Genomic DNA, 26,851 nt, shown 5'->3' with positions numbered 1-26,851 from the left:
GATGATCACTCCCGTGTCAGGCTGCAGGCCCTGGAGGGGGAACAGAGCTCCGATTACATTAATGCAAATTACGTTGATGTAAGTACACACACCAGCCAGCGCCACCAACGCAAAGGTCAGTCCGCTTCCTCTTGGGGGGGGGAGAGGGCGCGCTGGTGCCGCCGTCACAGGGGGCCTGAGGGACAGTGCAGCCCAGCCGCCTGTCCATCACAGCTACAAGCGCACACACACAAACACACTGCCTTTATTTGACTTTAGAGGGCTGCTGTATCACTCTGTTCATTGGATATATTAAGAGAAATGAAGATCAGAGGCTGACAGCACTGGGAGAGAGAAAAGGCAAACCCGCACAGAGGGGAAACTGAGGTTATAGTTTTGGACTTTGCTTTGAACAACATTATAGTTGAGAACCAAAAAAAAGAGAGAGGGAGTGAGGTTTCACAGATGATTACTTAGTAAAGTTATAGTGAATAAAGCTGAAATAATACACAGAATTTCAAATAGAAACAAAGCACATATACAGACAAAAAAAGTTAAAGTTGTTAGCAAAGCTTCGAAAACTGTTCTGTTGCTTTTGTAACACTGGAAACAATGTTCAAGATTAACAATCAAACGGGTTGCTGTATGTAACTCAATTTACTACAATAAATAATTCGTGTGAGTTTTTCTGACCCGCACAGCCCACAAACCAGGCGGATCTGATAGCTCATTATTTATTTGCTGTGGCAGAATGTGCCTGGCCTGGTTCCCACAGAAACATATTTTTTGCCTGGCCTTGCCTTTGTAGGTCCACTCACAACCATTTATCTGCTATGAGGTGGGTTTGATGCAGTGACTTGCATATCTGCCTGGGTCTGGTTGATGCTGGGTGTAGGCTTGGTCTCGACTTGTTGATAACACCCTCTGTAAACTAAACTGAGAGGTTCCAGCATAGCATTAGCTGCAACAGATCAGCTGATGACCCTCTCTATATGTGGTAGATCGTCTCTAGGCTGCACTAGTTACGTTGCTTTCACCTACAGTCACACAAGGGAAAATGGTGATTGAAAACCATGGTTTGACCAAAATTATTGCAATCATGTGCAGCTGTGTGCCTTGCGATGGAAATTAGTTACCTCAACTATTTGCAATCAGTCCCAGACAGCAAAAAAGAAAGAAGAAGAAAAAAAAAAAAACCTTTACCAATCACCAAGTTTTCTTGTGCATGGAGTTTGCCACCCTGTTTTTTCCTCTAGTGCGAATGGGGCCTTAGCCTGCCTGCAACTGTTTCATATCTACAAGCTACTTTGCAACCTGCCTGTTGTGATATTTTGATACCATGGTAGCATTTACAGGATATTGTTTTATTGTGATATTATACAGAAAAGAGTTACTCAATAAGGCCCATTTAATAGTTGTTTTTCTCTTTCTCTCTGACCCAAGAATTGATGTGTAAGACTCACAGGCTGGTACCCCAAGGTCGAAAAAACCACAGAGACGAGACCACTTCCTTACTCCCATCCTCCCTTCTTTATCTCTTAGAAAAAGGCTCGTTAAAGGCCAGGTGGTTTGTTTCAGAATTCACTAATGAAAGAACTCTGTATTCTATGTCTAGGAGTGTATTTTGCTGGGATGATCATAAATTGTAGCTGAATTGATAAACTACACACAGGATACTTCTTTGCTCACAAGGCAGGAAGACGTTTCCTTATTTGGTCTGTACCGGTTTGAACTGAGAACTTGCTGACACACGAACCTTTTTTTCCTCTATATAAGCTGTTATGTACTAAATAAACCTTTGAGTCGATTGGGAAGGCAACCTGAAGCAGTCTCTGTTTTCTTGTTCTCCCAAGCTGCTCCCGAGCTCGTACTAACACGCTGAATGGCATACTTGAGTGTTACTTTAAATAATTAGGAATCTTAGAAGGAAAGGACAGAACTCTGCTTATCGCTTGTGCCTTGGAGGGAAAACCGGGATGGACATTTTTTTCCTTCACTGCCTGCACCCTAGATCTGAGTTAATATTATGCCTGCACTCTTCTGAAAAGAGGGATTTTGCTGCTGTTCTCTTTGCATCCGGCTGAAAGTGCAGTAGGTCCCAAATGAGAGCTATAATGTAAAATATAATTCAAATAACATTCGTCTTTTGAGTCTAGTGAGCCTTACTGAAATGTCGTTTCTGATATTAAAGTTTGATGATTTATATGTCTACCTATCCACTAGGGGTGCAACGATATTCGTATCGATATTGAACCATTCGATACAGTGCTTTCGGTTCAGTACGCATATGTATCGAACAATACAACATTTGTAATTTATTTTATCAATTTTCCTTCTGACGATGCTGTCTGTGTTGAGCGCTCAGTGAATCTGTGTTCGACTACTCCGCCTAGGCTGCACTGTCCAGCGCAGATCCACTGAGCGCTCAACACAGACAGCATAGTCAGAAGGAAGAGCGCAGGGCACCTCCCCCACCCTCATTCAGATCTGGCGTTTGGAATTATTTTGGTTTTCATGTAACGTATGACCCTGAAGGTAAGCGAGTCATGGACTAAAGTAAAACAGTATGTTGGATGTGCCACGCAATGCTCAATTACATTGGTGTGAACTAGTGTGCTAGCGCAGTTAGCTCGTTAACGTGTTGGCCGTCTAGCCCCATGCGGTAGCTCGTTAATGGAGATTTGCCGTGTTGTGGCGTTAAGGTCATTTCAACGAGATTAACCTGAAAGCACTAGTGGGAACACGACGAATATGACTGCACATTTACGCCAACATCATCCTAGTGCAAAGACAAGTGGAAGCAGACAAAAAAAGCAAGCATGCTACTAACTTTAGCCGAGTCATTTAGACAGCTGTTAGCACATGATTCTCCTTATGCTGCTGAGAATATAGCCCAGAAGAAGCGGATAGTATAGCTTTTATTTTGGAAAGAGCCATTTCTCTGTAATAAACTCTCTTTTCCAAAGATGAGTGATTCCTCAATCAGATACAGGGCTTGCAATATCGCTAGCCCGACATCCGGGGGCTAGCGATTTTTTTCAGTCGGGCTACCAAAATCTATCTCTGCCCTGCCCGTCGGGCTATTGTAGGAAAAATATATGTCAATGCTTTTGCATTCTTTCAGAAATGTAGCTGGGTAATTATGTCATTGGCATCGGTGATCCACTGTCAATATGTGACATATTGAAGTCGCGTTTGAATTTGCGCTTGTTTTTTTGCTTTCACTTTGCAATCGTGCGAACTGTGTATAGAGAGCGACAGCACTGATCTGTGAGTGATGATAATTTGTGCACCAATTCCTCTGACATCGTCTTATTAATCGTTAGCTTACTATGCAAACATGACAAGTGAAATCTCCCGCAGCTTAAACATGTGAGAGGTTGATCGCGCAGAGAATCGCTGAGCTTATGTGAGTGCGTGTGTAAAAGCAGCAGGATTTATATTTGACTACGATGACCTGGATGACTGAGAACCTTCACAGACAGATATATATTTTAGTTCTGCTGAGCCAAATAAGACAGGTCAGGGTGAAGAAGTGACAGCCAAAGAAAAGCTTACCACAAAACGGAGAAGTTATGACAAATCAGACTATAAGGCAAAAAGAAAGTGCAGCTTTATGGTTTCATGGACAAAAGAATTTCTGTGGCTGCGATATGACGAGCTAAATAACCAGGGCTGCACATAAGTGGTCCGCAGGTGCGCATTCGCTGTCAAAATAAAAAACACGCACAAGGGTTAGGGTTAAATTTAAAAACTGTACTTTTGAGTTAAAATATATATTTATAATTTTAATAAATGACAAATTAAAAAGGCATGAACATTTTTTTGTATCGAAAAAATATCGAACCGTGACACCAAAGTATCGAACCGAACCAAACCGTGAATTTTGTGTATCGTTGCACCCCTACTATCCACGCTTGTCTACTTCATAAGACATTTGTAGCAAGACAGGAAAGTCCCTGTAGTGTTATATTTACTTATTCCAGAGAACAGTCGTTAACATAATTTTAGGACCTGGTGGTTAGGAAATTTAAAATTAGTTAAACTTTTGAAACGACTGCCGTGGTTGTTATTCTAGCGAGGAAAATCTTCACAGATTGTATTTGATCTCTCTGCTTGATATCTGCATAAGGCAGCTGCTGATTTCGTTACTCTTAGATGCTGAAAAACTCTCAAGGACGCCCTAAATTAAAGTAGACACAGCAGTATCTGCAGAGGTTCGGTTACACTTCTTACCTCAGGGAAGTCCTTGCAAAACAGCTTCTACATGCACTGGAATGACTTGGCATGCTGTTACAGTAAGTAAAAGTTATTAAAAAGTGGCGTCAGACATGGCTCAGGTTTTAAACAGTCCTAACTCACTTAGCTCACACAGTATAGAAGCTCCTGATCTGACCTGATTTGCTCTTAATAGCAGTGTTAGTAGCAGGATGTGACCAATCACTGCAGCTCACTGGTCTCCTTAGGCAGATGCTTCCACTCCATGTGTAATGGGCTGGTGATGTACCTGACTCCCTAAGTGGTTTTTCGCTCAGGAGAGAACCCTCCCTCGGTCTCCCATCTTCTCTTCCCCCACCCCTCTAATGTGGTAATTTGTAATCTCTTGTTACGCCTTCAAACATAAATTTATAATGCAAGGTGTGCCACAGCAAATGCAGGGGGCTTAAATTATTTACCTTTCCCACCATTCAGTTTATGGCCCATTATGCTGCAAAAAGTGGCGCTGCGGAGAAGACGCTCGCAATAGAGAGGGTCCCATTATAAGATAAGAATATACGCATATTAAAGAGAGCCCTGATTGAAACGGATTTCCATCGCTCTGCCAGCTTCATTGGAAAAGTACTTAGTAGAAATGCAGGCAGATGGGTAATGATGTTTTTGCTCTTCAGAAAGCTTTTTAACCCATCTAAAAGCTTGTCCTGCCTAATAAACTCTTATGTGTAGAACATTTCCCACAGTGTTTGTTATTGTACTCTATAACACTGCCGATTATTCCGAGCCATTCTGGTATGTTTCCTTTCTCTCCAGCTGATTGAGTATTTTCATAAACCTTTGGAAGGCAGAGGAAACGTAGTGTAATAGCCTGTTTGCTGTAGAGTCATGTGTGTACATATGGGTTTTTGCTGGGTCTCTTAACTGGATATTGGGGTGATGCAGTGGTTCGGTGAATTTGCAGGCTTGTGCAGAAATCACTGTTGTTCACAAAGCTCCTCTCTCCTAAAATGTGTTCATGTTCACTGACTGCTAATTTGCCTCGGCAGAAAACATCATCTGATTCACATTACGATTTTATCAGTGTAACCACAAAATGATATTTAGCAAAGCTGCAGACTCGTTACTGAAACAGTACCTACTCCCCGTCTGCAAGACTATCACCATCAGCATACAGTAGTTTGATTTTCCAAACTTTTCTGAATCCATAACGACTTGAGCCATAAAATGGGATGAGCTAGCTTTTACAGTATTTAAGCAAGTCAACAGGCTCTAACCCTCATCGAGTGGTCTTGTATCCTAAAGCTAACAGCACATGGGAGAAAAGAAGCAAACTTTAACCTTGTGTCTTAAACATCCAACCACCCATCCTTGCTGGCTTAATCCTGCAAGGGGCTTGGGGGCAAAAATAAGCAGAGGGGACGACTGCTTATGGTAATTTGGTTAAACAATTTTTTTTACTGCGAGGTGCTCACTCTGTATGTTTTGGCACACAGATCTGTACATCTGTGGCCACTTTAAACAGCTCAGAAGTGAAACTTCTTCCCACAGGTTTGGGACCAAGATTTCAACAGTTCAACGCAACATTTCCCTTTTCCTGTAACAGACTCAGCTTCAGGTAAAAGGATCCAGTAAAGAAGGAAGAAGGGAAATTTGGAGAAAAGGGAAAACACATAATCATGAAATAAAAGTCAAAAGATGTTTTATTTGGGGTGCTGGGTGTATTTATAACTTTTTTTTTTTTCTAACTTGAAGGTATTCGTGTGAGTCTTCAAAAAAGATTTAAGAATATGATCATAAAAACCTAATAATTATAATAATAATTCAATTTTAAAGGCCTTAGGGATTGCTTGGCATAAGGGGCCTCAGGGCATTTTCTTTGCTTTTTTTCCCCTTTAGCAATATGACTTATTTGTAGAATTTGTAGGATAAGGATGTTACATATTCTAGATTGAGGGAGGGGGGGTGCTAGGGGGAAAAATGTGAATATATCACTTACTCTGTTTTCTCCTAAATGTATTTGGCAAAGCAAAAATTTCCAGGTAATAGGGATAGGTATTCCAGATTTGCAAAAGTAGGCTATCTAATGATATTCAAATTGAAAATACCAGTTCATGCCCACAGGCAAAAGCACTTCATGCTGCATATTTTAGACATTCCATTCGCCAGCTTTTCTTACTGGAAAGAATTAATGATCACTGTAATCAGCAATGCAGCAAAACACAGGCGGCACATTTAATTCCTGCTCCTAACTTATGCAGCCCTGGAAAATAAAAGTACTTTTTCCAGTTAATAAGAGCAATATTGACATTTCTACATCTTTACCTTCTCGTGTTAAAGATTTGCTCTTGCGTGCCTGCTATAACATGCTTACAGAAAGCCACGAGCCCATTTATAGTAAGCGTTACTCACCTGACACTCACTGTCAGGGCCCTTCCTTTCTTTCCGTCTCTCCCTCGCTAATCCGACAGAGCATTGGGCCTCCACTTTACTTGACAGAGCATACATGAAAGCACAAACAAATCTCCTCCTCAGTCCAGAGATAAAGAAGTCATTAAAAATGTAGGACAGCTGAATAGCTGGAGGAGCCCTGTGGATGAGTGAGTGAGGAAAATATCCTTTGTGTCTTTTCTCCCTTCATTGGAGGAGCGTTAATCACAGTCCAAGTTAAATTGAATATGAGTGAGATAAGCAGAGCAGCAGGGGTGGATGGGAAGTGGTGGTGGTGGTGGGGGGGGTAGACAATCAAGGGGAGGCTGGGGCGGGGAAGAGCCTTTAAGTCCTAATGTTTTGTTTCCTGCCTCATATCTCTGGAGAGAAGACAAGGAATTGGACAAATAAAACTTGAAGGGATTAGAGTAATCCGTGAGACTAGGGGCCTATTGTGAAGATCAGTGCTGTTAGTTGTATCTTGGGGATTATCAACACTTTGGCTGCTTACTCCAGAGGTGTGCCGTATATAGAGTGTATGATGGAGAGTGTTTTTTGCATCTTGTATCTAGCAGCATCCATCATGAGCTTTCAGTCGTGCATGTTGCAGTTGGATGTTGAAACAAAGAGCTGAAAGGGTGTGCAGTGGCAAACAGCTGGCAGAACTACAATGCAGAGTATTTCTTGAAAGCAAGCACGCAAATCTCTCAAATAATTCCTCTTGCGGCGGAGCGGCGTAGAAGCGAGAGTTCATCTTGGCTGCATAAACGCAGGGCATCTGAAACAAACAAAAACAATGCGTTAACTGGGATTTCTATACAGGTCAAATCTGTTCAGTGATGAATGTGATGGTTCGCATTGTAGGAACAGACTGAGTTTGCATGCAAAGGTCAAAAAAACCAACTAAATGTCAAGAGCAGTGTCTTTTTTTTTTTTTAGCCTCTCTGCGCTGGTCTTTCAGAAGTAGATGGAACATAAAGTGATTCTTATATTCTCTCCTTTTTTTTCTCTGTTTGCAGGGCTACCACAGGCCAAATCACTACATCGCCACTCAGGGTAAGAATAAAAAAACTTTCTAAAAATTGCAAGACTAGATTGGTGTGTGTGGGCGGTGAGAATTTAACGGTGTCTGTTTGTTTGGGCAGATGGATGTGTGCAGGTGTTTACGAATATCTATCTGAACATCCCCGTCGTTGTTTACATACGCTCTTGCAAACTACTCTTTGATGCTCAGTCAGGTGTGTGCTCGGGGAGTCTGGTGCCTCTCGGTGTGCACACGCAAACGCACGTACCTACGCGCCTCTGAGCAAGCGTAGCGGCACGCTTTCTCGCTGTCTGTTTCCATCCCGTCGGTGGTGTGGGAGCCATTAATCAGGCAGTCTGGGAGTAGGCTGAATAAATAAATGGATTAGCTGACATGTACAGGCGCATTTTGTCACTGTGTTAATCTGGCCGGCAGATTCGCAGAGTGAGGAGCACTTACCGTGACCCCAGAGGTTAAGTCTGATTGATGGTTAATTGTTATGAATTTTGCATCGCGAGCCTCACTCCCACACAACAGGGCAGCATGCATGGGGATTTTACATACCACTTAAGAAAAAAAAACAGTGGAAGAGAGGAAAAAAAAAAAAAGATAAAGGCAGGGGTTTTTTTTATTATTATTTTTGCGAAGAGGCTTTAATGGATTCACAATCTGCTTTGGCGGAGCTGGGAGTTGCATAATTACCTGTTTATTAGTGCATTGCCTCTCTTCCTCAGTGTCTCAATTAAAACAACGCTCTGGTTGCTCTTACTTCAGAAAGAGAGAGCATACTAATCAGGCAGTGGTCGCTCTGTTTGCACATTTGTCTGTATGAATGGCACCTAGTTTGAACTGCCTCGCGCTGACCGCTGAGTCCAGCACTCGAAACTGAGCTGTCAAGTGTCGACTCTCTCCTGTGCGCCTCGAGTTCACCAAAACAAGGCAGTATAACTGGCAAATTCAACTCTGAAAGAGTTTCATCTGGATTATTATGACTTCTATAATTGTCCTATAGTCATTAAGAGCATTCCAATTTTCATTAAAAAAATATGCATGAGGAGATCAGCAGTCAAAGAAATGTTGCAAACAAGGCCCTCTCTAAGATGGAAAGCTCGAGAAGCCAAACGTGTTTCCATCCAAGTTAATTAGCCCCAGTTTTCTCATTGAGCTTGCATAATAAGTCCTCATTTTCCATCGACTGTATCGCAAGCACTGGGTAGATCCATCCAGTACGAAAGCGTGGAGGTGTGTGTGTGTGTGTGTGAGAGAGAGAGTGTGGAAACATCTGTATTCTCTGGGAGACCAAGCCCTTTTATAATTCATCATCAGCTCCGGCAGACTGACAGGAAGGAAGCCTCAGTCTGCTGACACTGAAGCAAAGAGCAGCCAGAGATGATAGGAAAGCCAGACACAGACCTGTCTCTCTCAGCCAGACAAACGGCATACTGTAGCACCTGAAAAGAGCACCTGGGCATTGGCACACTTGCTGAAAATGAGGGAGTAGTCTTCCTCTCTCCCCCAGTAAAGTTTTTCAGTGAATGACACTTCCACTCAAGTCCACTGGGACCAGCAGTAGCTCAGGAAAATGAGACCCGCAATACTGCTGGATAAGCTAAAAAATCTTTGTCATAAATTGGTTGTGGAGGTGGTTTGCGGTGTGCTTAATATGGCAGACAGGTGGGATAACGTTGTCCCCGTTCTATAATGCTATAAACTACAATGACACTCATTAGTTTGGGGTTTATTGACGAGTCCCTTTGCTCTGTCAAGGTGACAATGGCAGGTAGAACAGCTGTCACTCCATAAAAGCCTCATCACCCAAGCTCTGCTCCTCATTATGTAGGTCAGTCTCTCATCCAGAGCTTCTTTTTTTCTGCAGCAATACAATAACTGTCTGTCAGTAATTCTCTAACTGCAGCTCACCTACTTAGCAGATTGAATGTGTGCATGCACCTCAGCCCTCCCATATTGACGCCTCGCCTCTGTCCATTATTATGTCCTGCAGATCGCTTTAAATACTGATCTGACATGAGCTTCCTTCTAGTGGAGACTGAATTACACTGACACCGGGGATGCAAACAGCTGCGATAACCCCCTGCATCCTCTTGGTGATGTGGAAAATATTCATGACATGGGAAAGGGTTCAATTTCATCAAGCTTTCCCCCTCCGGTCTTCTCCGCTTTCCCCTCCTTCACAAGCGGCAAATGTCACCAGGAGCCCAAAAGTTTTATTATTTACAGGTTAACATCTCAAAGCCCAGCAGGGGAGGTGTGGGGTTGGGAGATGGGAAGAGAGAGAGAGCAAATCAATGATAAGCGAGTGTACATTATGCCACAGCCTGCCACATGTAATATTAATGGGCAAGAGGGGAACATCACCTGCATGTTTGTCTGTGAGTGTCTGTGTGAACATGTTGATCAGAAATTTTTTGCCGTACCTGGCTTGGGGATTCTACAGCTGTCACACTCTTTGCTTCTGAGGAGGTGCAGGCCTAGTCCCAAAACACAGCATCAGCTGCAGCAGCGTTAGCTCTCTGACAGCTGGAAGTGAAGCTCCTATTTGTGTTCTGCCTCTGTGAAGTGCCTCTTCCAAACTTCACCAACTAGGCACCACACACTCTGTACTACAAACAGTGCGCTCTGCTTGTATTCTTCAAGTGAGCTCTCAGACTGATTTCTCTGAAAATATTCTGTGGCCTAGTCTTTGAGAATGTAAGCTTTCCCCTCGGTACAGCTAGCTATCAAGATTGTTTGTGTCGAAAGTGATTTTTTTTTTAATAGTGTTTGTTTGTTTGTTTTCTTGAGACTTTATTTTTTTATCTTAAAGGTACCAGAAATTAATTTTGATTGCCTGAATCTGTATTTTAAAAAGATTGTTCAAATTTGACAGTACTGCCACACTTGCTCTCTTGAACAAAAGCCAAGAGGAGGTTAGCAATGGTTAAGTACAGTGCTGTGCAAGTCTTAAGTTACCACTGATCTCTTTATAGTTTCTTTGGAAGAAGCCAGGCTTTCTCTGTTTTGTTTTGTTTTTTTAGTTTTGTGAGAAATAGTTCTCCAAGCGTTTCTAAAGGTCTTTCAAAGGTTTTCTTTGGGCACTGAATACATTTTTTACTCATTTCAGTCCAGTCCTTGTACCCGACAATTTTCAGAGAAATGTTTTTGTTAAGCATCTTAGCACTGGCCTATGAATAATTCAAGCATAAAAAGGACCTAACTCAGGGGATGAACCACTTCTGTGTCTATGCATAACAAAAAAGTTGGCAAAGAACCAATTTTAAATTGTAACTTTAGGCAATTTTTTACAATTTCCACATTAAAATGTTCCCATTTCTTTAGTTGACAGCCATAAAATCGTGTTTTTATGGCAAGCCTAAAATACTATCTACTGATTGACCAGCATCTGAAAGTCATGTTCTTAAGAAAAAATCCATCAAAGATCTGGCACAGGATCTGAGAGATGCATCTGCCCCTTCAGTTGATTTATCTGCTGTTGTGAGTCCTCATCATAAATGGTCTTAGTCGAAGGGCAGTTTTGAAAAAGCCATTCTTCAAGAAGAGAAACTATGAGGAATGGCTTAGGTATCCCAAATTACACAATAGCAGCTCTGAAAATCAGTAGCAGCAGAGCTTGTGGAGTGATGGAGGAGGTCAGGTACAAAAAATGAGTGTTTACAGAACAACAATGTGTAAAACACGATGTGGGCTCTGTAATCATTTAGAGCTGTGTTTCAGCCAGTGGTGTTGATGGTCTTGTTAAAGTTGGTGGACCTGTGAACACATAAAAGTAACGAGATCTTGATCCAACATGCAGGTTCATTCAGCATCCCAAACATGCACCTATAACTTGGCAGGAAAACATACCATTGAACACCATCAGTCTTTGACCTCCCTTGAACTCAGTGTTATTAACAAAAGGCAAACAAAAGGCCAGCATCCAAAGAAGAGCTTCAAGTGTCTTCCAGAAGCCTGGAGAACTATTGTTGAAGACTACAGAAAAAAGATGTTGAAGAATAAGATACCAAAATATTCACTTTAAAGTTTTTTAGAATTGCTTTATATACAGCATTTCCATGGATATATGCACGTTTCAATACATTGCAGCACATCTTTCCCATTTTCCTAGAAAAATATAAAGAAATGAGAGGGGGGTTCAAGACTTTTCCACAGTACTGAATAGCATATACACTGGAAACAAGAGGAAAATATCTGGTCTCATTCAAATATTCAAAGTTTAGCTGCCACCACTTTAAGAGAACACTAACCAACACACTGAAACTTCGTGTAAAAAGGACGACTTGTTGCCAATGAATTGATTCACCTCACAACTCAAAGCTGATGTTCTTCTCACAAGCCAACTGCATGTGCTATTTCTTATCTGGCACCCGTGTAATCCAGAAAACATGATTCCTATTTAATGTAAATAACTGTCACAAGCATCAACAGCAAACATGAACATTGTGGTTAAGGTAATGAGGGGGTTCTGGTTAAAATTTGCAATGCGCTCACAGTATCATGCTACAGAATAAAGAAAAGAAAAGCCTGAACCTGTCACCCTTAAAATAGAAAACAAACTGTACTGATGGAAGTGATTTCTTTCAGGACGACAGCGTCCTATCAGCATCAGATACAAAATGTAAGTGAATGTTTTTATGCAAATTAAAATACGACATTTTTGCTAGTAGAATTGGCTGTCACCAAATCTAAAGACCATTGAGTGACTTTGCAAAGTAATATTAAACAGTGCTTATGAAACAATTGTGTTCAGTGGCTTCAGTAGAGTTACAGATACTTGGAGAATCAGTCAGTCAAAAGTGCAGCAAAGACATTCAGGCTGCATGCTGTGGCCCAGCACCGCCTATGGCTAAAGAAAAGAGGTGCTTTCTAGACATTTTTTAACTTACTGAAACAGGTTTTTGCGAACTCGATAATATAAAAGCTCCACTTTTACGGCTCATTGACTGCAGTGGCACATGTCAGCTTACAGCAGCAGAAATCTAGGATTTTAAAAGCATGCTATTTTTCAATGGAGATTGGTTAAGAAACCAATGAGTCTAAAATAAATTCTTTCCTCAACATTTGAAACTGTTCACCCGTTCTGTGTGAAAGTTGTCAAATCAACTGTGTTAGCGATTCCTTTGTTCTTGTATATCTACTTATCAAGAAGCACACTCACTTCCTCATGGGTGTCATCAAGTTACAGTCCAGGAAGCTATCTGTACCCATTCTCCATCTCTGCATTCACAACAAAGCATAAATTGGTTGGCTTAAGCTTGGCAGGAGCCTCCCATTGGATGGTTTATCATATAATGCCAAGTAGTATTGTGTTACTGAAGTCCTACACACCAGCTGTCCTGCTTCTCATTCTTCCTCTCCCAAACTTCTCAGCAATGTGCATCTTTCCTCAGGGACAAGTGTGGGAGGTAGCGGAGTGGGTGGCTCAATCAGGTTGGGTAGTTATCGTAGAGACGGAAACCGAAGTCCTACAGTTAAATCGAGATATACCACCACATGCAAAGCACAGGAAGTAGGGGAATACAGATGGAAGTTATGGAGTAGCCTTGTTCCAACTCTCTAGCTGTCTAGTTGATAGATCCTATTTGTATTTTTACTGTAAAAGCACAAACAGGATGGAAATGTGTTCGCAGAAATGGTTGGTTTTGAATCATTTTTTGTTTTTGTTTTTCATTTCTTTAAAAAGTCTTTAATTTAATTTATCTGCTTTTAGAAATAGATGTTTTTAAACTCTGTCAAACAGTATTGCACAATTAAATGTATGACAGTGAGGATGTGTTTAGGCACCCCACTAAGCAGATCAAACATGGCTTGATCAATCAAGTGAATAAAATGGTGATGACACTTTGTTGATGTCCTGAGGGAAATTAGGTTGTTGCAGAAGGCGTAAGTCAATAAGAAGCACAAACAGCACAATGATAGGATCCAGGAACTGCTGCAGCTCCTCATACTAAGGCAAAACAAATTAGTAACAATACAATAGAAATATTCAAATGTGTTTTTATACTAGATTCTATTTTAGCCCGTAATGATTTCATAATCGCTGTAGTTCTTCATTAAGGTTTCCCAAATTGTTGTTAATTTCTTTTAATTGTGTAGTTAGTGGTTTTATGATCATGGCACTCAAGCCAGATACGAAAGCCCGTATAGCTATGCAGTAGGGAGAACAACTCTCTTCATGCCCACCTTTGTTGTTGTTACTGCTTTTTATATAGATCTTTCCCTGGGTGTCCTAGTGATCTAGTGCTTACAGCTGCAGGAGGCATAAATCCAAAAAGTGAGATTTTTTTTTTTAAATAGGAAAACCTTTTCCTGCTACTATCCTCTCCCTTCAAGGCCATGCACATGTTCTTTATACACACTAAAAATAATGCTTTTGGCTGCATAGGGGATCTGAACCCTACTTTCCCAGGTGAAAGTCATCTGCATAACCCACAACACAAATTTCCCCAATGACTTTTTCGTTTTTTCTACTTTGTACTGCTCACCTTATCTGGTGTACAAGTCCTCTGCTTAACCAAAGTGTTGTGTCATGGACTAGACTCTTTAATTTACTACTAAAGTGAAAGGAGGTGTAATGTGCTTCCAGAGTAACCAACAATATCTACAATATGCTAAAACTTTTATGTGTTCCTTAAGATACCTTTAGGGTACATCACAGGTCAAAGTATCCTTGTTTCCTAACTGGATAACAGTTGTTCAAATTTGTATGAAATTAAGTGTATCCTTATGCTTCCATAGGAATTGAGAATGTAAGTAGCAGCCAGGTGCTGCTAATCAAATGCACTTCATGAATTCTCTCTAGAGCAACATGGCTAATGTTTATCAAGTTACGGCTGAAGAAGTTGTGGAAAAACTTCCTCTAAACAGATGAAACCAAAATGTGATGTTTGGTCATAATGCACCACACCATGTTTGGAGAAACTCAAATACAGCATATTGGCATAAATGCCCCATACCCATCATCAAGCACGGTGGTGGAGGGGTGATGATTTGGGTTTGTTTTGCAGCCTCAGGGTCCTAGGCACCCGGAAGTCACTGAGTCAACCATGAACTGTTCTGTTTAGTAAAATATTCTATAGTCAAATGTGAGGCCATCTGTCTGAGAGTTTTGGGAACAGGACAATGATGCCAAGTATCACAGCAAATCTACAACAGAATCAAGGTGTTGCAATTGTCCAGCCAAAGTCCAAATGTTGTAAGAGAGCTGTGCATAAACAAATGACCTCAAACCTCAGTGAACTGAAGCAATGTTGTGAAAATTCCTCCATAATGATGTGAGAGACTTACAAAGCCATACAGATTTACTATTTTACTAATTGCTGATAAAGGTTGTTCTACAAGATGCTGAGTCGCGGTGCGTACTTTGTGCATTCCTGAGGAAAACTTTCTCTCTTTTTTTCCTTTTCTTTCTTTTTCATGACTTGAGTTTTTACAGGTTTCAGTGGCCTAATGTTTATTAAATTTACCTGCCACATAAATGACAACGAAGAAAACGCCAGCAGCTTGTGTATCTGCCATGTTTTGTCTTAGCTTGTGCCTGTGTGTGTCTGCATAATTTGTTATGTCTCCAGGTAATTCGGGCCAACTCGGGAGAATGCACAGTTGTAGAGATTTGCATTCACTAATTAATTTGTCAGAAGTAATTTTTTTCTACTTGGTGCTTGATTAAAACTAATATTAATAATTTTAATTAACCAGAATAATAATTAAATTCAGCCCACAATTATTGCTCAGTGAAGTTTTAAATATTGGAGGCATTGACTGGCTCTCTGCTCATTTATTTTGATGTTCACCAGACACATTTGGGTCCGGTTCGGTGGAAAGGTTGGTGTTGAACAGATGAGATGTAGTGGTAATTACTTTGAGCTTTGCCATACACACGCATGTGCGGACGCACGGAGAACAGCAGCCGTTGGGCTCATATTTAAATTTGTGATTCGTTTTCCTTTCTCGTTTTCATCCGTGTTTAAGCTGTGTGTTGTAGAGTAAGCACTATGTGATGAATCTGATGTAGAAGCACCATGAATAAATTATACCTGACACGTCTTTCAGCGCTAGATCCGTGAAGTGAAAACGCCCTGTAAACTCTCTTGTTCCAATATGTCAGTAATACCACCAAATTTATGTTTGGAAGTTAATCTGAGGAAGAAGCTGACATTACTGATGAGAAAACATTACCCACAGTATGCACGTCAGCAGTAAAGCGCATTACCAAATTTAGTGATAGATGGTCCATTGTGGCAAACAAATTCTTCCACTAATAAATATGAAAATAAACTTGGAGACATGGAAACTTAGGTAATTGTTTTAAGGTACACAAATTTACAATCTGCCGCTTGCCTGTTAGAATGCATATTAGAGTTCAATGGTCCCCTGTTAGTCATTAGTAAACACTTACAAATGCTTTATTCTGCACTACCATATTCTACAACTACTGGACTATTATCTAAGCGTTTACCCTAGTGACCCTCTTGCATACTAATCATTGATAGTTACAAAGTTTTGTGCCTGTAAGGTGGTAATGCTACAAGTCCTTTCTCTGAAATGTCCGTTCTTATATAACAAAATGGCAAACTGCAAGTGTTAATATTATCCAAATAACCCTAAAATAACTCTGAATATATCTTGCAGTCTAAAGTGAGGCTCGCTCATAAATAATTCTGTAGCCTAAGACTTATTCTGCAGTAATTAGGAGGGGGAAACTCATAGGTAATGGCCTCGTGGTTTAGGAATATGGCCATGCAAAATAAAAGTAGTAAGTGCACTTTATCGACTAATATGAGCCAACATACCACTAATAATAGCAATAATATGCAACTGATTATTGCTCATATATGAACCACTGAAGGTTATACATTAACGTGTTTTTGGATGAACCAGATTAACCAGATGTGTTTACAAGATGCCAAACTTGTAGTTTTTTAAAGGGTACTATTAATGTGTAACATGCGTTGAAGCCCACAGAGATTTGTTAGTAGTTAAGGGAAAGAGCTAGACTGCAATAAAACCTGACTGAAGCCTCAACACCCCAATACTTGTGTGAAGCTATTGTAAGATATTTAAGGTAGGTTTGGGGGGGGAAAAATATTTGTAAAATGTAATTTCCTCTCTATGTCTCTCCTAGGCCCCATGCAGGAGACGGTATTTGATTTCTGGAGGATGGTCTGGCAGGAGAACACTGCAGCTATCGTCATGGTGACCAACCTGGTGGAAGTGGGCAGGGTGAGTATTTATGACACGTTCACTTGAACTGCACATCTCAAATAAGATTACCTTGCCCCCAGTCGACTAACAGCCTGATTGTATTTCAAGGCAAACTGAGACACCTTTTGTTATTATCTTTGAACATCAGTCCCCAGATGTTTGTGTGCACGCACGCGCTGACTTAGTGAGGCATGGGACTCGTGTGCCGCCAGCTCTTTTTTTCATCTATCTGATCAGTGAGAAGTGAGAAGAAACTGATTGATGGCCTTCATTACCAGAGAGGCATCCAGGCGTCTGACTACTGTTTCATCTCAGTGGCTCTATAACAGGAGATTAGACTCCGCTGAAGCCGCCAGCTCCTTCCAAGCTCCTCCGAGCAGAAACCTCTCTTAATGCTGTCCTCACTGGACAAAAGGGGACTGTTATTGAGTAGTGAGGACAGTTCATAATGTTCAAACTAATGGTAAAGCCTTGACTTTTCTTGTTCACTACAGCATGTGGCCTGCCTCGGGGGGGGAAAAAAACCCAGAGCCCTGCTTCAGTCCTAATTTGTTCCACTTAACTCGCACTTTAGTTCCTCCTGGTTAGGTTATAATCAAGAGAAAATGAAGGTCTTAACATACAGTGTAATGCTTTGACTGCCACGGGATTTTTCTCTAAGAATTTTAAATACACTGAAAGCCCTTTTAAAAAGAGGCGCACCTTGATTTTGCTGATGTGCATTTTTGGTGGGGCTTAAATGTAGCAGAGCTGATAATGATTCATAGCCCCATCTCTAGGTACCTCATTAGGCCTTTCCTCTAGAGTAGCAGAGTCCAGCCCACCCCACCCCGCACCTTCTCCACACCTGCTTAGTACTCGGCGGGCCCCGGCCCTCAAACCGTCTGTTATATGATCCTTGTCCAATGGCGGGCGGTAGGCACAGTTGGTCACAGTGACGGTAGCTCCACAGAGGGCCCTATAAAATCACTCCACCGTATCACAGTGGGCCATCTGCTTGGCACAGTCACTGATGAACTCTGGGAAATCCTGGCACACACACACACAGAAGCACACGCAGCCTCTCTCCCGCTGGTTTCAGACAGGGGGGCGGTGCTCGGCACACTTTAATGTACGAGAGATTTGGTTTGGAAGTCAGCGTGCTGATGTGTGTGATGAGGTGATGCTCCATGTGCTTCTTTTCTATACACTCTATCCATATGAGTGAAGACGTGTAAGACCTGTGCACGCTCGTCACGTGCTCATAAGTGTGCCCGCACAAAAGAACATCTGTGTCTATGCTGGCATATTTTAGCCCAAAGGCTAATTCCCCCCCAAACTAGGCGCCTGATAGAGTGATCTAATAAGGTAATGGCTTTTGCCTAACTCAATCTGGCTGGAAGCGGACGGTGGATTTGTGATTGTCATCAGGGATTAGTCATCAGGGGTGTCAGAGAGAGGGACCTCCAAGTCCCCCTCTGTCTGTGTCATTCCACAAACCAAAATCTCATTTCATTCGTAATCAGCGCATAGACGCCAGGAATGAAAATTGAATCTACTTGTGGCTGATGTCGCATTTATACCTCATCAAAAATGATCATTCTCTGATATACCTCCGTGATCTCAATCTCTATTACCAGCCTTACTTCCCTCTGTATCAACAGTTTAATTGGGAAGGGGGGGGGGGGGTAATTTTGCGCTCTTATGATACCTAATACAAGTAATATTTCCAGTGGGGTGTTTTAGATTTCTGTTGGGAAATCTGTTTTAAACAGCTCAGGGTTTATTATTTCATATCAATATTGGATTGTCATTATATTTCCCTCATTTAATTGTTGTACACATTTTTTTTTTTATGTTTTATCCTATTTCACCACACTGGTAGTCAATTTTTTAAGGTGGAGAAATCACATACCCCCATTGCACCTACACTGTTCTGTTCCAGGTTTTTGCACAGTCCACCTTTAGACTCATTTTCACATTATCGACATGAGAATGAAAAAGCAATAACGTGCGAATGAACTCTCCCATCGATACATAAGATTCCCATTTACAGCAGATCCTTGACCGGGGGCCGAAACTAATATGAAGCAAATCTCATTTTGATTTGAAAGAAATGCTTCAAACGCTGAAATATCAGGTGGCAAATGGGGGCTAATGTTATGTGACAATTATCTTTATTGGAAAAAATGATGGCCTGGCAACTTGCAGAAATTCTAATATGAATGTGTGCAGTGAAGCATTGTGAATATAAATTCATTGCAGTTAGCATACAGCTTGTGAAGATGTTGTGTCAAACACTTGGTTTTGTCACTCTCAGGTGAAGTGCTGTAAGTACTGGCCTGATGATACGGAGATCTACAGAGACATCAAGGTGACACTGATAGAGACTGAGCTGCTGTCAGAGTATGTCATCAGGACCTTTGCTGTAGAGAAGGTACACTTTAACCTTTTAAACACTTTTTTCCAGTTATAAATACAGTCATAACTTTTCAGATGTAGCTTTCCTACCTGAATAGCTGGAGAAGGACATATATATAAGGCTTCTCTAGCACTTTATGACAATGTTTATTAAATAGATGGATGGATGTTTAACATATATTAATATGCAACCTAACCTAATATAACCTAATAGAATCATTTCTACCTCTCGATTTTTCTCTTTAACTATTGTTTATACCATATAAAAACTCCTAATTGTTACATTCTACTGTGACATTTTATAAAATCTTCAGGCAATATCCATTCAAAGAATAAACACAAATACTAATATAACATAGAGGAATATACTGTTCTTTATGGTACATGCAAAGTGCCCAGATAACTAATGCAGTGCATATTGTATAATATCAGCATGACAGATAGCTGCTACAGTAGGTGAAGACACATGGCTACACTGGCCTTAAACATCCTGTTCATCGCTAGATTAAACTTTGTACAAACCTTTCTTGGATCTTGATGAAGAGTGTGTTGATATTCAATTCAACTCGTATTTACTTTGGAAAGACTTCACACATCCATGTTCTTCTCACTACATTCTCTTTTGCTTTGTGTGCTTAAACTGTGTTCCTCAGAGAGGAGCTCATGAGATCCGGGAAATCCGACAGTTTCACTTCACTGGCTGGCCGGACCACGGTGTGCCATATCACGCCACCGGCCTTCTGGGGTTTATTAGAAGAGTCAAGTCCAAGACCCTGACCAATGCCGGACCCATGGTGGTTCACTGCAGGTTGGTGTGCACTCAGACGAAGAACTCTTCTTGATACTTGTGTTTTAGCTCTAACCCATGTGTACCTATTTTTGTGATTTGCGTATTTTTATACAATAGTCATTAGACTAATAGCGGCTCAATGCAGAAGTTACATATGTATAGCTAAGTACTGCCTTGTGGCTGGTATGTTACTTACGTTTTCATTCAGTCTTTTAATCCAAGAACTAGTCCCCAAAACTGGGTATTGTAACTGGGACAGTATCCATGGAAAGATGTTGTGGTGTTAAGGTTTTTAAATATCATTTGCCATTTTTGGTGTTTATAGTACTGTGTACACAACAAGCAAATTTTGATTCACCTCTACTGTACTGTATATTGGGCTTAATGTACACTACAGTGTAGGTCACAATTATGGGATCGTAATAACTGCTAAAACATAAATCGTAATGTAACATTACATAAATGAGTGGTTTCCAACAATCCTTGTCAGGTGAGCTCACAAACCCCTTCTGTTTACCATTTATCATATTTACAAGCTTGGATAGCAAGTTAGCAAGCTAACAATTCCCATTATTTTTCCATCCTTCACAAACAGATATACATTTATCATTATGAAATTACCTTTTTATCCATTATGTTCAGCCAGTAATCATTTATTCATTTTGTTAGCAACTGTTAATCCATAATTTTAGCTTATGTTCAACTGGTGGCCCCATTTTTACAATAACCTTCATTGTTTTAATTCGTTTTAGCTAGCATTTTAAACTAGTTACATTTAGCTAATAGTGAAACAGTGTTTCAACTAGGTATATTTTAGAAGTTTCAGTGATTTGTTCACATTGTTAGCCAACAGTTTTTGCTGTTACTATTCCATACGTAGCTATTTAGTTTGTTTTTTATCTGTTTTTAGTAATTTAGGCATCCCTATTAGCTACATGCCACCTAAACCTAATGTTAGCTTTGCTGCTTCAACTTGTTCAGGTCCACTTAATTCTTTAATTAAATTGTAATTTAATTTTTTTTAATTTAGTTGAGCTGGTCTCCCTGTGGTGCTTGGTAATCACTGCATTAAATAGCCAATTTGAAACATAAGTGACCTCTGGGCACTCTTAATGTTGGCAACAGATCAAGTAAAGCTGTTGATGTGAAACCCTAGTGTGCTCAACTTTTTATTGTTAGGGAAATCATTTAATCTTATTCCACCTCATAAAAGTTATATTTCTTTAAACTTAAAGCAAAAAAAAAAACCAAACCTCACTTCTCATGAATAAAAATCCGTGTCTGTCCGCAGCGCTGGAGCCGGTCGGACAGGCTGCTTCATCGTCATTGACATCATGCTGGACATGGCGGAGAGAGAGGGCGTGGTGGACATTTACAACTGTGTGAGGGAGCTGCGTTCACGGAGGGTCAACATGGTTCAGACTGAGGTACTGTACGACTGGTTTAAACAGTTCTCCACAGAGACATCACTAAAATACAGAACTGCAGGACTGCAGCTTGACAGGTTTTGGTCCTCAAAAGTGGATTAACTAGAATCAATAAATAATTCTTAGATTGAGCCCCCTGCTTCTCTGGTCCTGAACAAATGCTGAGAATTCATACCAGCCAGAAGCAGTGTCATTAAAAGAATGTTTTATATTTGGAACAAATAAATCATCGCCTGTCATTTATTAGTCGTTAATTCTGCAGCTTAGGTGATCCACAAGAGGTTTTTAAGCATTTTCCCAGTGACTGATGAGGCTCATTATTTTTGTAAATGCTGTATAATACGGTAGTTTAATGTTTTCCTGTCATTCACTTTCAAGTGCCAGTTCAAGTGTAACATTTTTCTCAAACAAAGATATGTTCATTATGTAATTAAACAATCCAAATAATTAACATAATCTGATGTTAAGCAAGTGCTCTACTTGTTTTAGTTTGCTTTTAATATTATTTGAATTATATTCATATTCAAAGCTGGCATATTTATGTCTAGAACAGGAGTGTGGATTTTATTGTTACAATTCGCACTACTGTTACATTTTTAATGATAATTTCTCACAAAGGACGTTTACTGGAGTGCACACCCTAACTATTCCTCCAAGTGGTAAACACAAGTGCTTGGCAATATGCGTTGTAATAAAAGGGTTTAGAGTGTTGAGGATTTGGCTCATATTGATGGTTTCAAAACATCCCCGGCTCATCCTATAGTTTTACGCTGATGCGGACAACCGAAAGACTCTGTGCTTTCCTGAACACCGGCCATCTGGAGGTGTCCATAGTCTCGGTGAATGCATCATTTCACCGTAATTCCCTTTAAATCACAAGCGTCATTGGATTTAATGGGCAAATGTTTCATTGCTGACGTCCGGATTGGGATTTGAGCAACTGGAGACCAAAGGCTGCTCACCCTGAGTCACTCTCCTCAAGTTCAGTGACCTTCAAATTCTGTGTATGTGTCTATTTTCCCTCACAGGTGTTCTGGCTGGTTGGCACAGCTCCTCAGCCCCGCGGCCACACACCACCATCCTACCATGCTTTAATTTAACCACGGAAATGAAATGCTTTGTTGTTGTTTACATATTATGAGCTCAGATAAGCTCTATCAATCTGCGGATTGATAGAGCTGGTCTTACTGACCCAGGCAGGGATAGTCAAACTCTGAGGTCAACATTTCACATTCTGCTTTAGACTTAACAAATGGCAACACATGTTCCCCTTTCAATCTGTAAATCTGACCCCTGTGCATGTGTGTGGATTTTGGTACAAAGTGACAAGGAAGTGTCAGCTGGAAATGTCACTTCAGAATAGATTTGCATCAAGCTGTGTCGCCATGTCCACTGCTTGAGTGACTGACTGAGGAGGAGGAAATGTGTTACGATTTTATGTTTTTCTGACCGCACGCTATTGAGCACAGTGGGTGTTGGGTTTTTTGTTTGTTTGCTTGTTTTTGGTTTTATATAAGAACTCAACCATTAACCTTCCTGTGACGATGATAGCAATACTCATGAGGAAATCCTAACCTTGATAAGTTCACTGAGGTTTCATAGGATCCTAAAAAAACATGGAAAAGGTCAAGTCATTCATGAAAATATTTTCTGCTAGACTTCTAAATATTTTAAGGTTTTGAAAATGTCATACAATTCTGGGTTTTATAAGAGAATTAAATAAGCTGTGTACCAAAAAAATGCAAAAATATGTATTGTAACCTTTGAACAAAGACAATGACAAATATTAGACACAGAAACTGCCGTGGGGGTAAAGCATAATCCCAGTAAGGTCATGGAAAGGTCACTGAATTTTTCTAGCAAAAACAGAGGAAAACCCTGGCTCACATATTTCTGCTTATAGCAGTGGTAGAAATAAAAAATAAAACTTTCTTTTTTTGGGGGGGGGGGAGCTTGTCTTCTGTCATAAGTCATAGATGCCTGATGGATGCGCAATGAGGATGCTGTTTTTTTCAGGAGCAGTATGTCTTCATCCATGATGCCATTTTGGAGGCATGTCTCTGTGGCGACACCACCATTCCTGCGAGTCAGCTCCGCTCCGTCTACTACGACATGAACCGCCTGGACCCGCAGACAAACTCCAGCCCCATTAAAGAGGAGTTCAGGGTGAGGAGCTATTTAACGTAATTAGACACATACAGTGTGTGCAAATTCATGATGACACATTATCTGAAGCACGAGGCTGCTTTAAACAAATTCTGTGCATAAACGTACTTTATATAAATAGGTGATGCATCTAATGTATAGTTATATGAAATGCGCCACCCCACTCTAAGTTTTATCCCAGTCACTTCAGGGGAGTCGGAGCTATCACTAATGTAACTGATCAAAGAATCGCATTGTTAATTACCATATCGGGAGATAATTAGCGCACTCAAAACCCAAGTGCCTACCTTCCTGCGTCAGTATGACACCATGTAATTCTGCTTCAATCTCAAAGACACTCAATATGGTGACTCCCACACTGCGGGTGGAAGACTGCAGCATCGCCCTGCTGCCTAGAAACCACGAGAAGAACCGCTGCATGGACGTCCTGCCTCCGGACCGCTGCCTTCCCTTCTTGATCACCATTGACGGCGAGAGCTCCAATTACATCAATGCCGCTCTGATGGATGTAAGGGTCAAACATTTTACACTTTTAAGTCTGTCTGCTTGCATGCTGGTTCAGATCATCTTGCTGATTTCATCGCTGTAATTTTAAAGTGGTAAAGTAGCACTGAATCACAAATTGGTGAAACTGCAGCTGCCTGTATTTGTGTATTGGAACCTTAAAATGTTGCCGATTTGAAAGCAGGGATTTTGCATTTTTTTTTCGTAGAAGACCTACGACATGTTGGTATTTCAGCCTGCTATACAATGCTGATTTTTATGTGACTTTTAAATGTTGCTAATTTTTATAAAGAGTATAGTAAGTCAAAATTCAGATTTAAGTCTTGCAATCTTGACTTGAAATTTACTCATTGAGACTTTTAACTTGGACTGCAGCCACCTAGGACTTACTTGAGTTAAGAGCTTCTGCCACAGAATTAAGACTTCACAACATCTCTGAATCGCTGTCACTTCTAATTAAGCACTTATCTGTCAGTATCTAAGAAACATCAAAGGAAACAATTGAAAATGCTATGTCTAGCAATTCTTAAGGGGACCTAACAAAGAACACCTTGACAAGGTACATGCTCGCTGATGGACTTTTTGGCTCCTGCTGGGATTGAGCAGGTGACCTTTCAGGTACAGGATTGTCTCAGTCCCCACTGGGCTACATTGGGGAGCCAGAAACCACATTAAAAGTGCTCTGTCCTAAAATAATCTCCCTAGACATGGAATCTCCATTAGAAAACTGCTCTCAGCAGGAAGTCTGGTTGAGAGACGGAGGTCGTTTTAGAAATGGTTTTATTCTTGACAGTGTTGCACAAAAGCATGCACTTGGTCTATTCAGCATCAGCTCTTTCTTTTTCTTCTTCTTCCCTCCCTCCAGAGTTACAAGCAGCCTTCTGCATTCATAGTGACACAGCACCCATTGCCAAACACAGTAAAGGACTTCTGGAGATTGGTGCTGGACTACCACTGCACATCCATAGTAATGCTCAATGATGTCGACCCAGCACAGGTAAACCCGACCCAGTACATTTGCTTAAATAAATAGCAAGCACATGAAATCCTGAAGGAAGAATTTTAATGCAAGAATTTTACTCACAAACAAATGAGACATGAGTTCTTTCATGACAGTTTTTTTTTAATCTAAAAGTTGCAAAAAGGACATTGATGGGAACCGATTGAATGATTACATTTCACAAACCCAGGGAAACCCCGAGGGATGTATCTATGTTAGAGAAACTATATATTTGTATGAATACTGAATATGCTTGAAATAAGGTATATACTGCAGAGCGGAAGGAATAGGACTTGCTGTAAAAGTAGACGAAGAAAAGAAGGCCTGTGGAAGAGACTCCAGATTTCTCAGCCCGAGGCTCTGTCATAACACCCGGGGATCAAAGCCTGAAGCCAGGCTGCTCTCCCCATCCAAATCCCCTTTCCCTAGGTGACTGGCTGGATAGAAAAGGCCTTTCATTCAATATTCTCACTGTAGCCAGCCCGTCAGCAAGCCAAGAAAGCAGCGCAGGTGGGAAGGTAGGAAGGGGGTGGGTGGAGGTTGAGGAGTAGATGAAGGCGAGGGAGGTTTACCATCTTCTCCATCAACATCTTTGTTTTTGCATCTGTTGAATTTGTCAAGTTTTGATGGGCTCTAAAAGGAAGGCGGAAAGCGGTGCTTAAGCTGCCACACAGACAGCATATGTGCTTCTGCTTTTGTGTGTAAGAGACACAAAGTAAGCAACTATTTCCATGTCCGTCTGGATTCCCGTGTTGAGGTCTGTTATTTGCATTTCTCCAAGATGGTCCCTTTTTTCTCCCCCTTGATTGTTTATGACTGTGGCATGCATTTGTGACATGACATGTCTGTCAATGTGAGACGTGTCCATCTGTGTGTAAGCTTCCATTTGTCTGATTTAGAGCTCTGAGGCTGGCGACTGGCTCCACAGGTGCAAGTTCTTAACTGGGCTTTCTCTCATAAAGGAGCGGAAATGGAGGGGTTTTTACTGCTTTTGCGAGGCCATCCTAGAGGGTTTCTGCTCAGTGCACAAGAACAGTCAGTCTTAATATTGATAACTGCCACTTAAGACTTGTAATTAGAGTTAACTGCTGATTAGTGTTTATTTGAAACAATCTATTGATTGAATATTGATTAATCAGTCTTTTACTGCAAAACCCAAGGTAGCATTGCTTTGTCCATCTGACACTGCAAGAGCTTGTAATTTGTTATTTTACAATAAGAGATCAGAAAGTCCATGCCCATTCCAAATTTGACTCGTCTCTTGTTCAGGGTCGACTGCTTATGAAACCCTGCACAGCCTCTAGGACGATTGGTATCTTTATCAGCCCCTCAAAGTCCTGGTCTGACACCCACTTGCTTATTTGCATCTGCAATTTTACCACATATCCAAACATTTGTGTCCACAATCACTGCTGATAAGAGCTGGATTTCTGACTATGCCCCAGATGCCAAACAGCGGTTTTCAGAGAATGAAGCGAAGAGAATAAATGTCCTCGCCTAAAGATTGAGCATCAAGTCAGAGTTTACATATGAAGGGCTGTTTACCATAAATGCCTCCCTAGGGTCAGAGAAAGGCATGTGAGAAGGAAGATGATTTAAGGGCACTCTATGCCGTAGCAGTGCTAGCATGACACTGTTGGTCCATTCACATTGCATTGAAAAGGCCACAGCAACAAATCTTCACTCTACATCCACCCTAC

The 26,851-nt window shown here is 41.0% G+C and overlaps 1 protein-coding gene across 7 annotated transcripts in view; it reads left to right on the top strand.

Moving 5' to 3' along the window:
* LOC146647793 (receptor-type tyrosine-protein phosphatase mu) overlaps positions 1-26,851 on the top strand; it is a 162,636-nt gene that overhangs the window by 129,538 nt on the left and 6,247 nt on the right. For 6 of the 7 annotated variants that reach the window (XM_085388656.1, XM_085388655.1, XM_085388654.1 and 3 more), the window contains 9 exons: positions 2-78; positions 7,641-7,677; positions 16,785-16,882; positions 19,164-19,280; positions 19,918-20,072; positions 21,346-21,481; positions 23,498-23,647; positions 23,982-24,155; positions 25,017-25,148. In XM_085388656.1, the coding sequence (XP_085244782.1) occupies positions 2-78; positions 7,641-7,677; positions 16,785-16,882; positions 19,164-19,280; positions 19,918-20,072; positions 21,346-21,481; positions 23,498-23,647; positions 23,982-24,155; positions 25,017-25,148 (1,076 nt within the window). The remainder of the gene's footprint in view (position 1; positions 79-7,640; positions 7,678-16,784; positions 16,883-19,163; positions 19,281-19,917; positions 20,073-21,345; positions 21,482-23,497; positions 23,648-23,981; positions 24,156-25,016; positions 25,149-26,851) is intronic. The other variant, XM_085388652.1, reaches the window with a different exon arrangement.

This window comes from Rhamphochromis longiceps, linkage group LG18, assembly GCF_057381845.1.
Source record: "Rhamphochromis longiceps isolate RC_006_pf linkage group LG18, R_longiceps_female_GT1.1, whole genome shotgun sequence".
Taxonomy (NCBI): domain Eukaryota; kingdom Metazoa; phylum Chordata; class Actinopteri; order Cichliformes; family Cichlidae; genus Rhamphochromis; species Rhamphochromis longiceps.
This window is presented reverse-complemented; position numbering and strand designations above follow the sequence as displayed.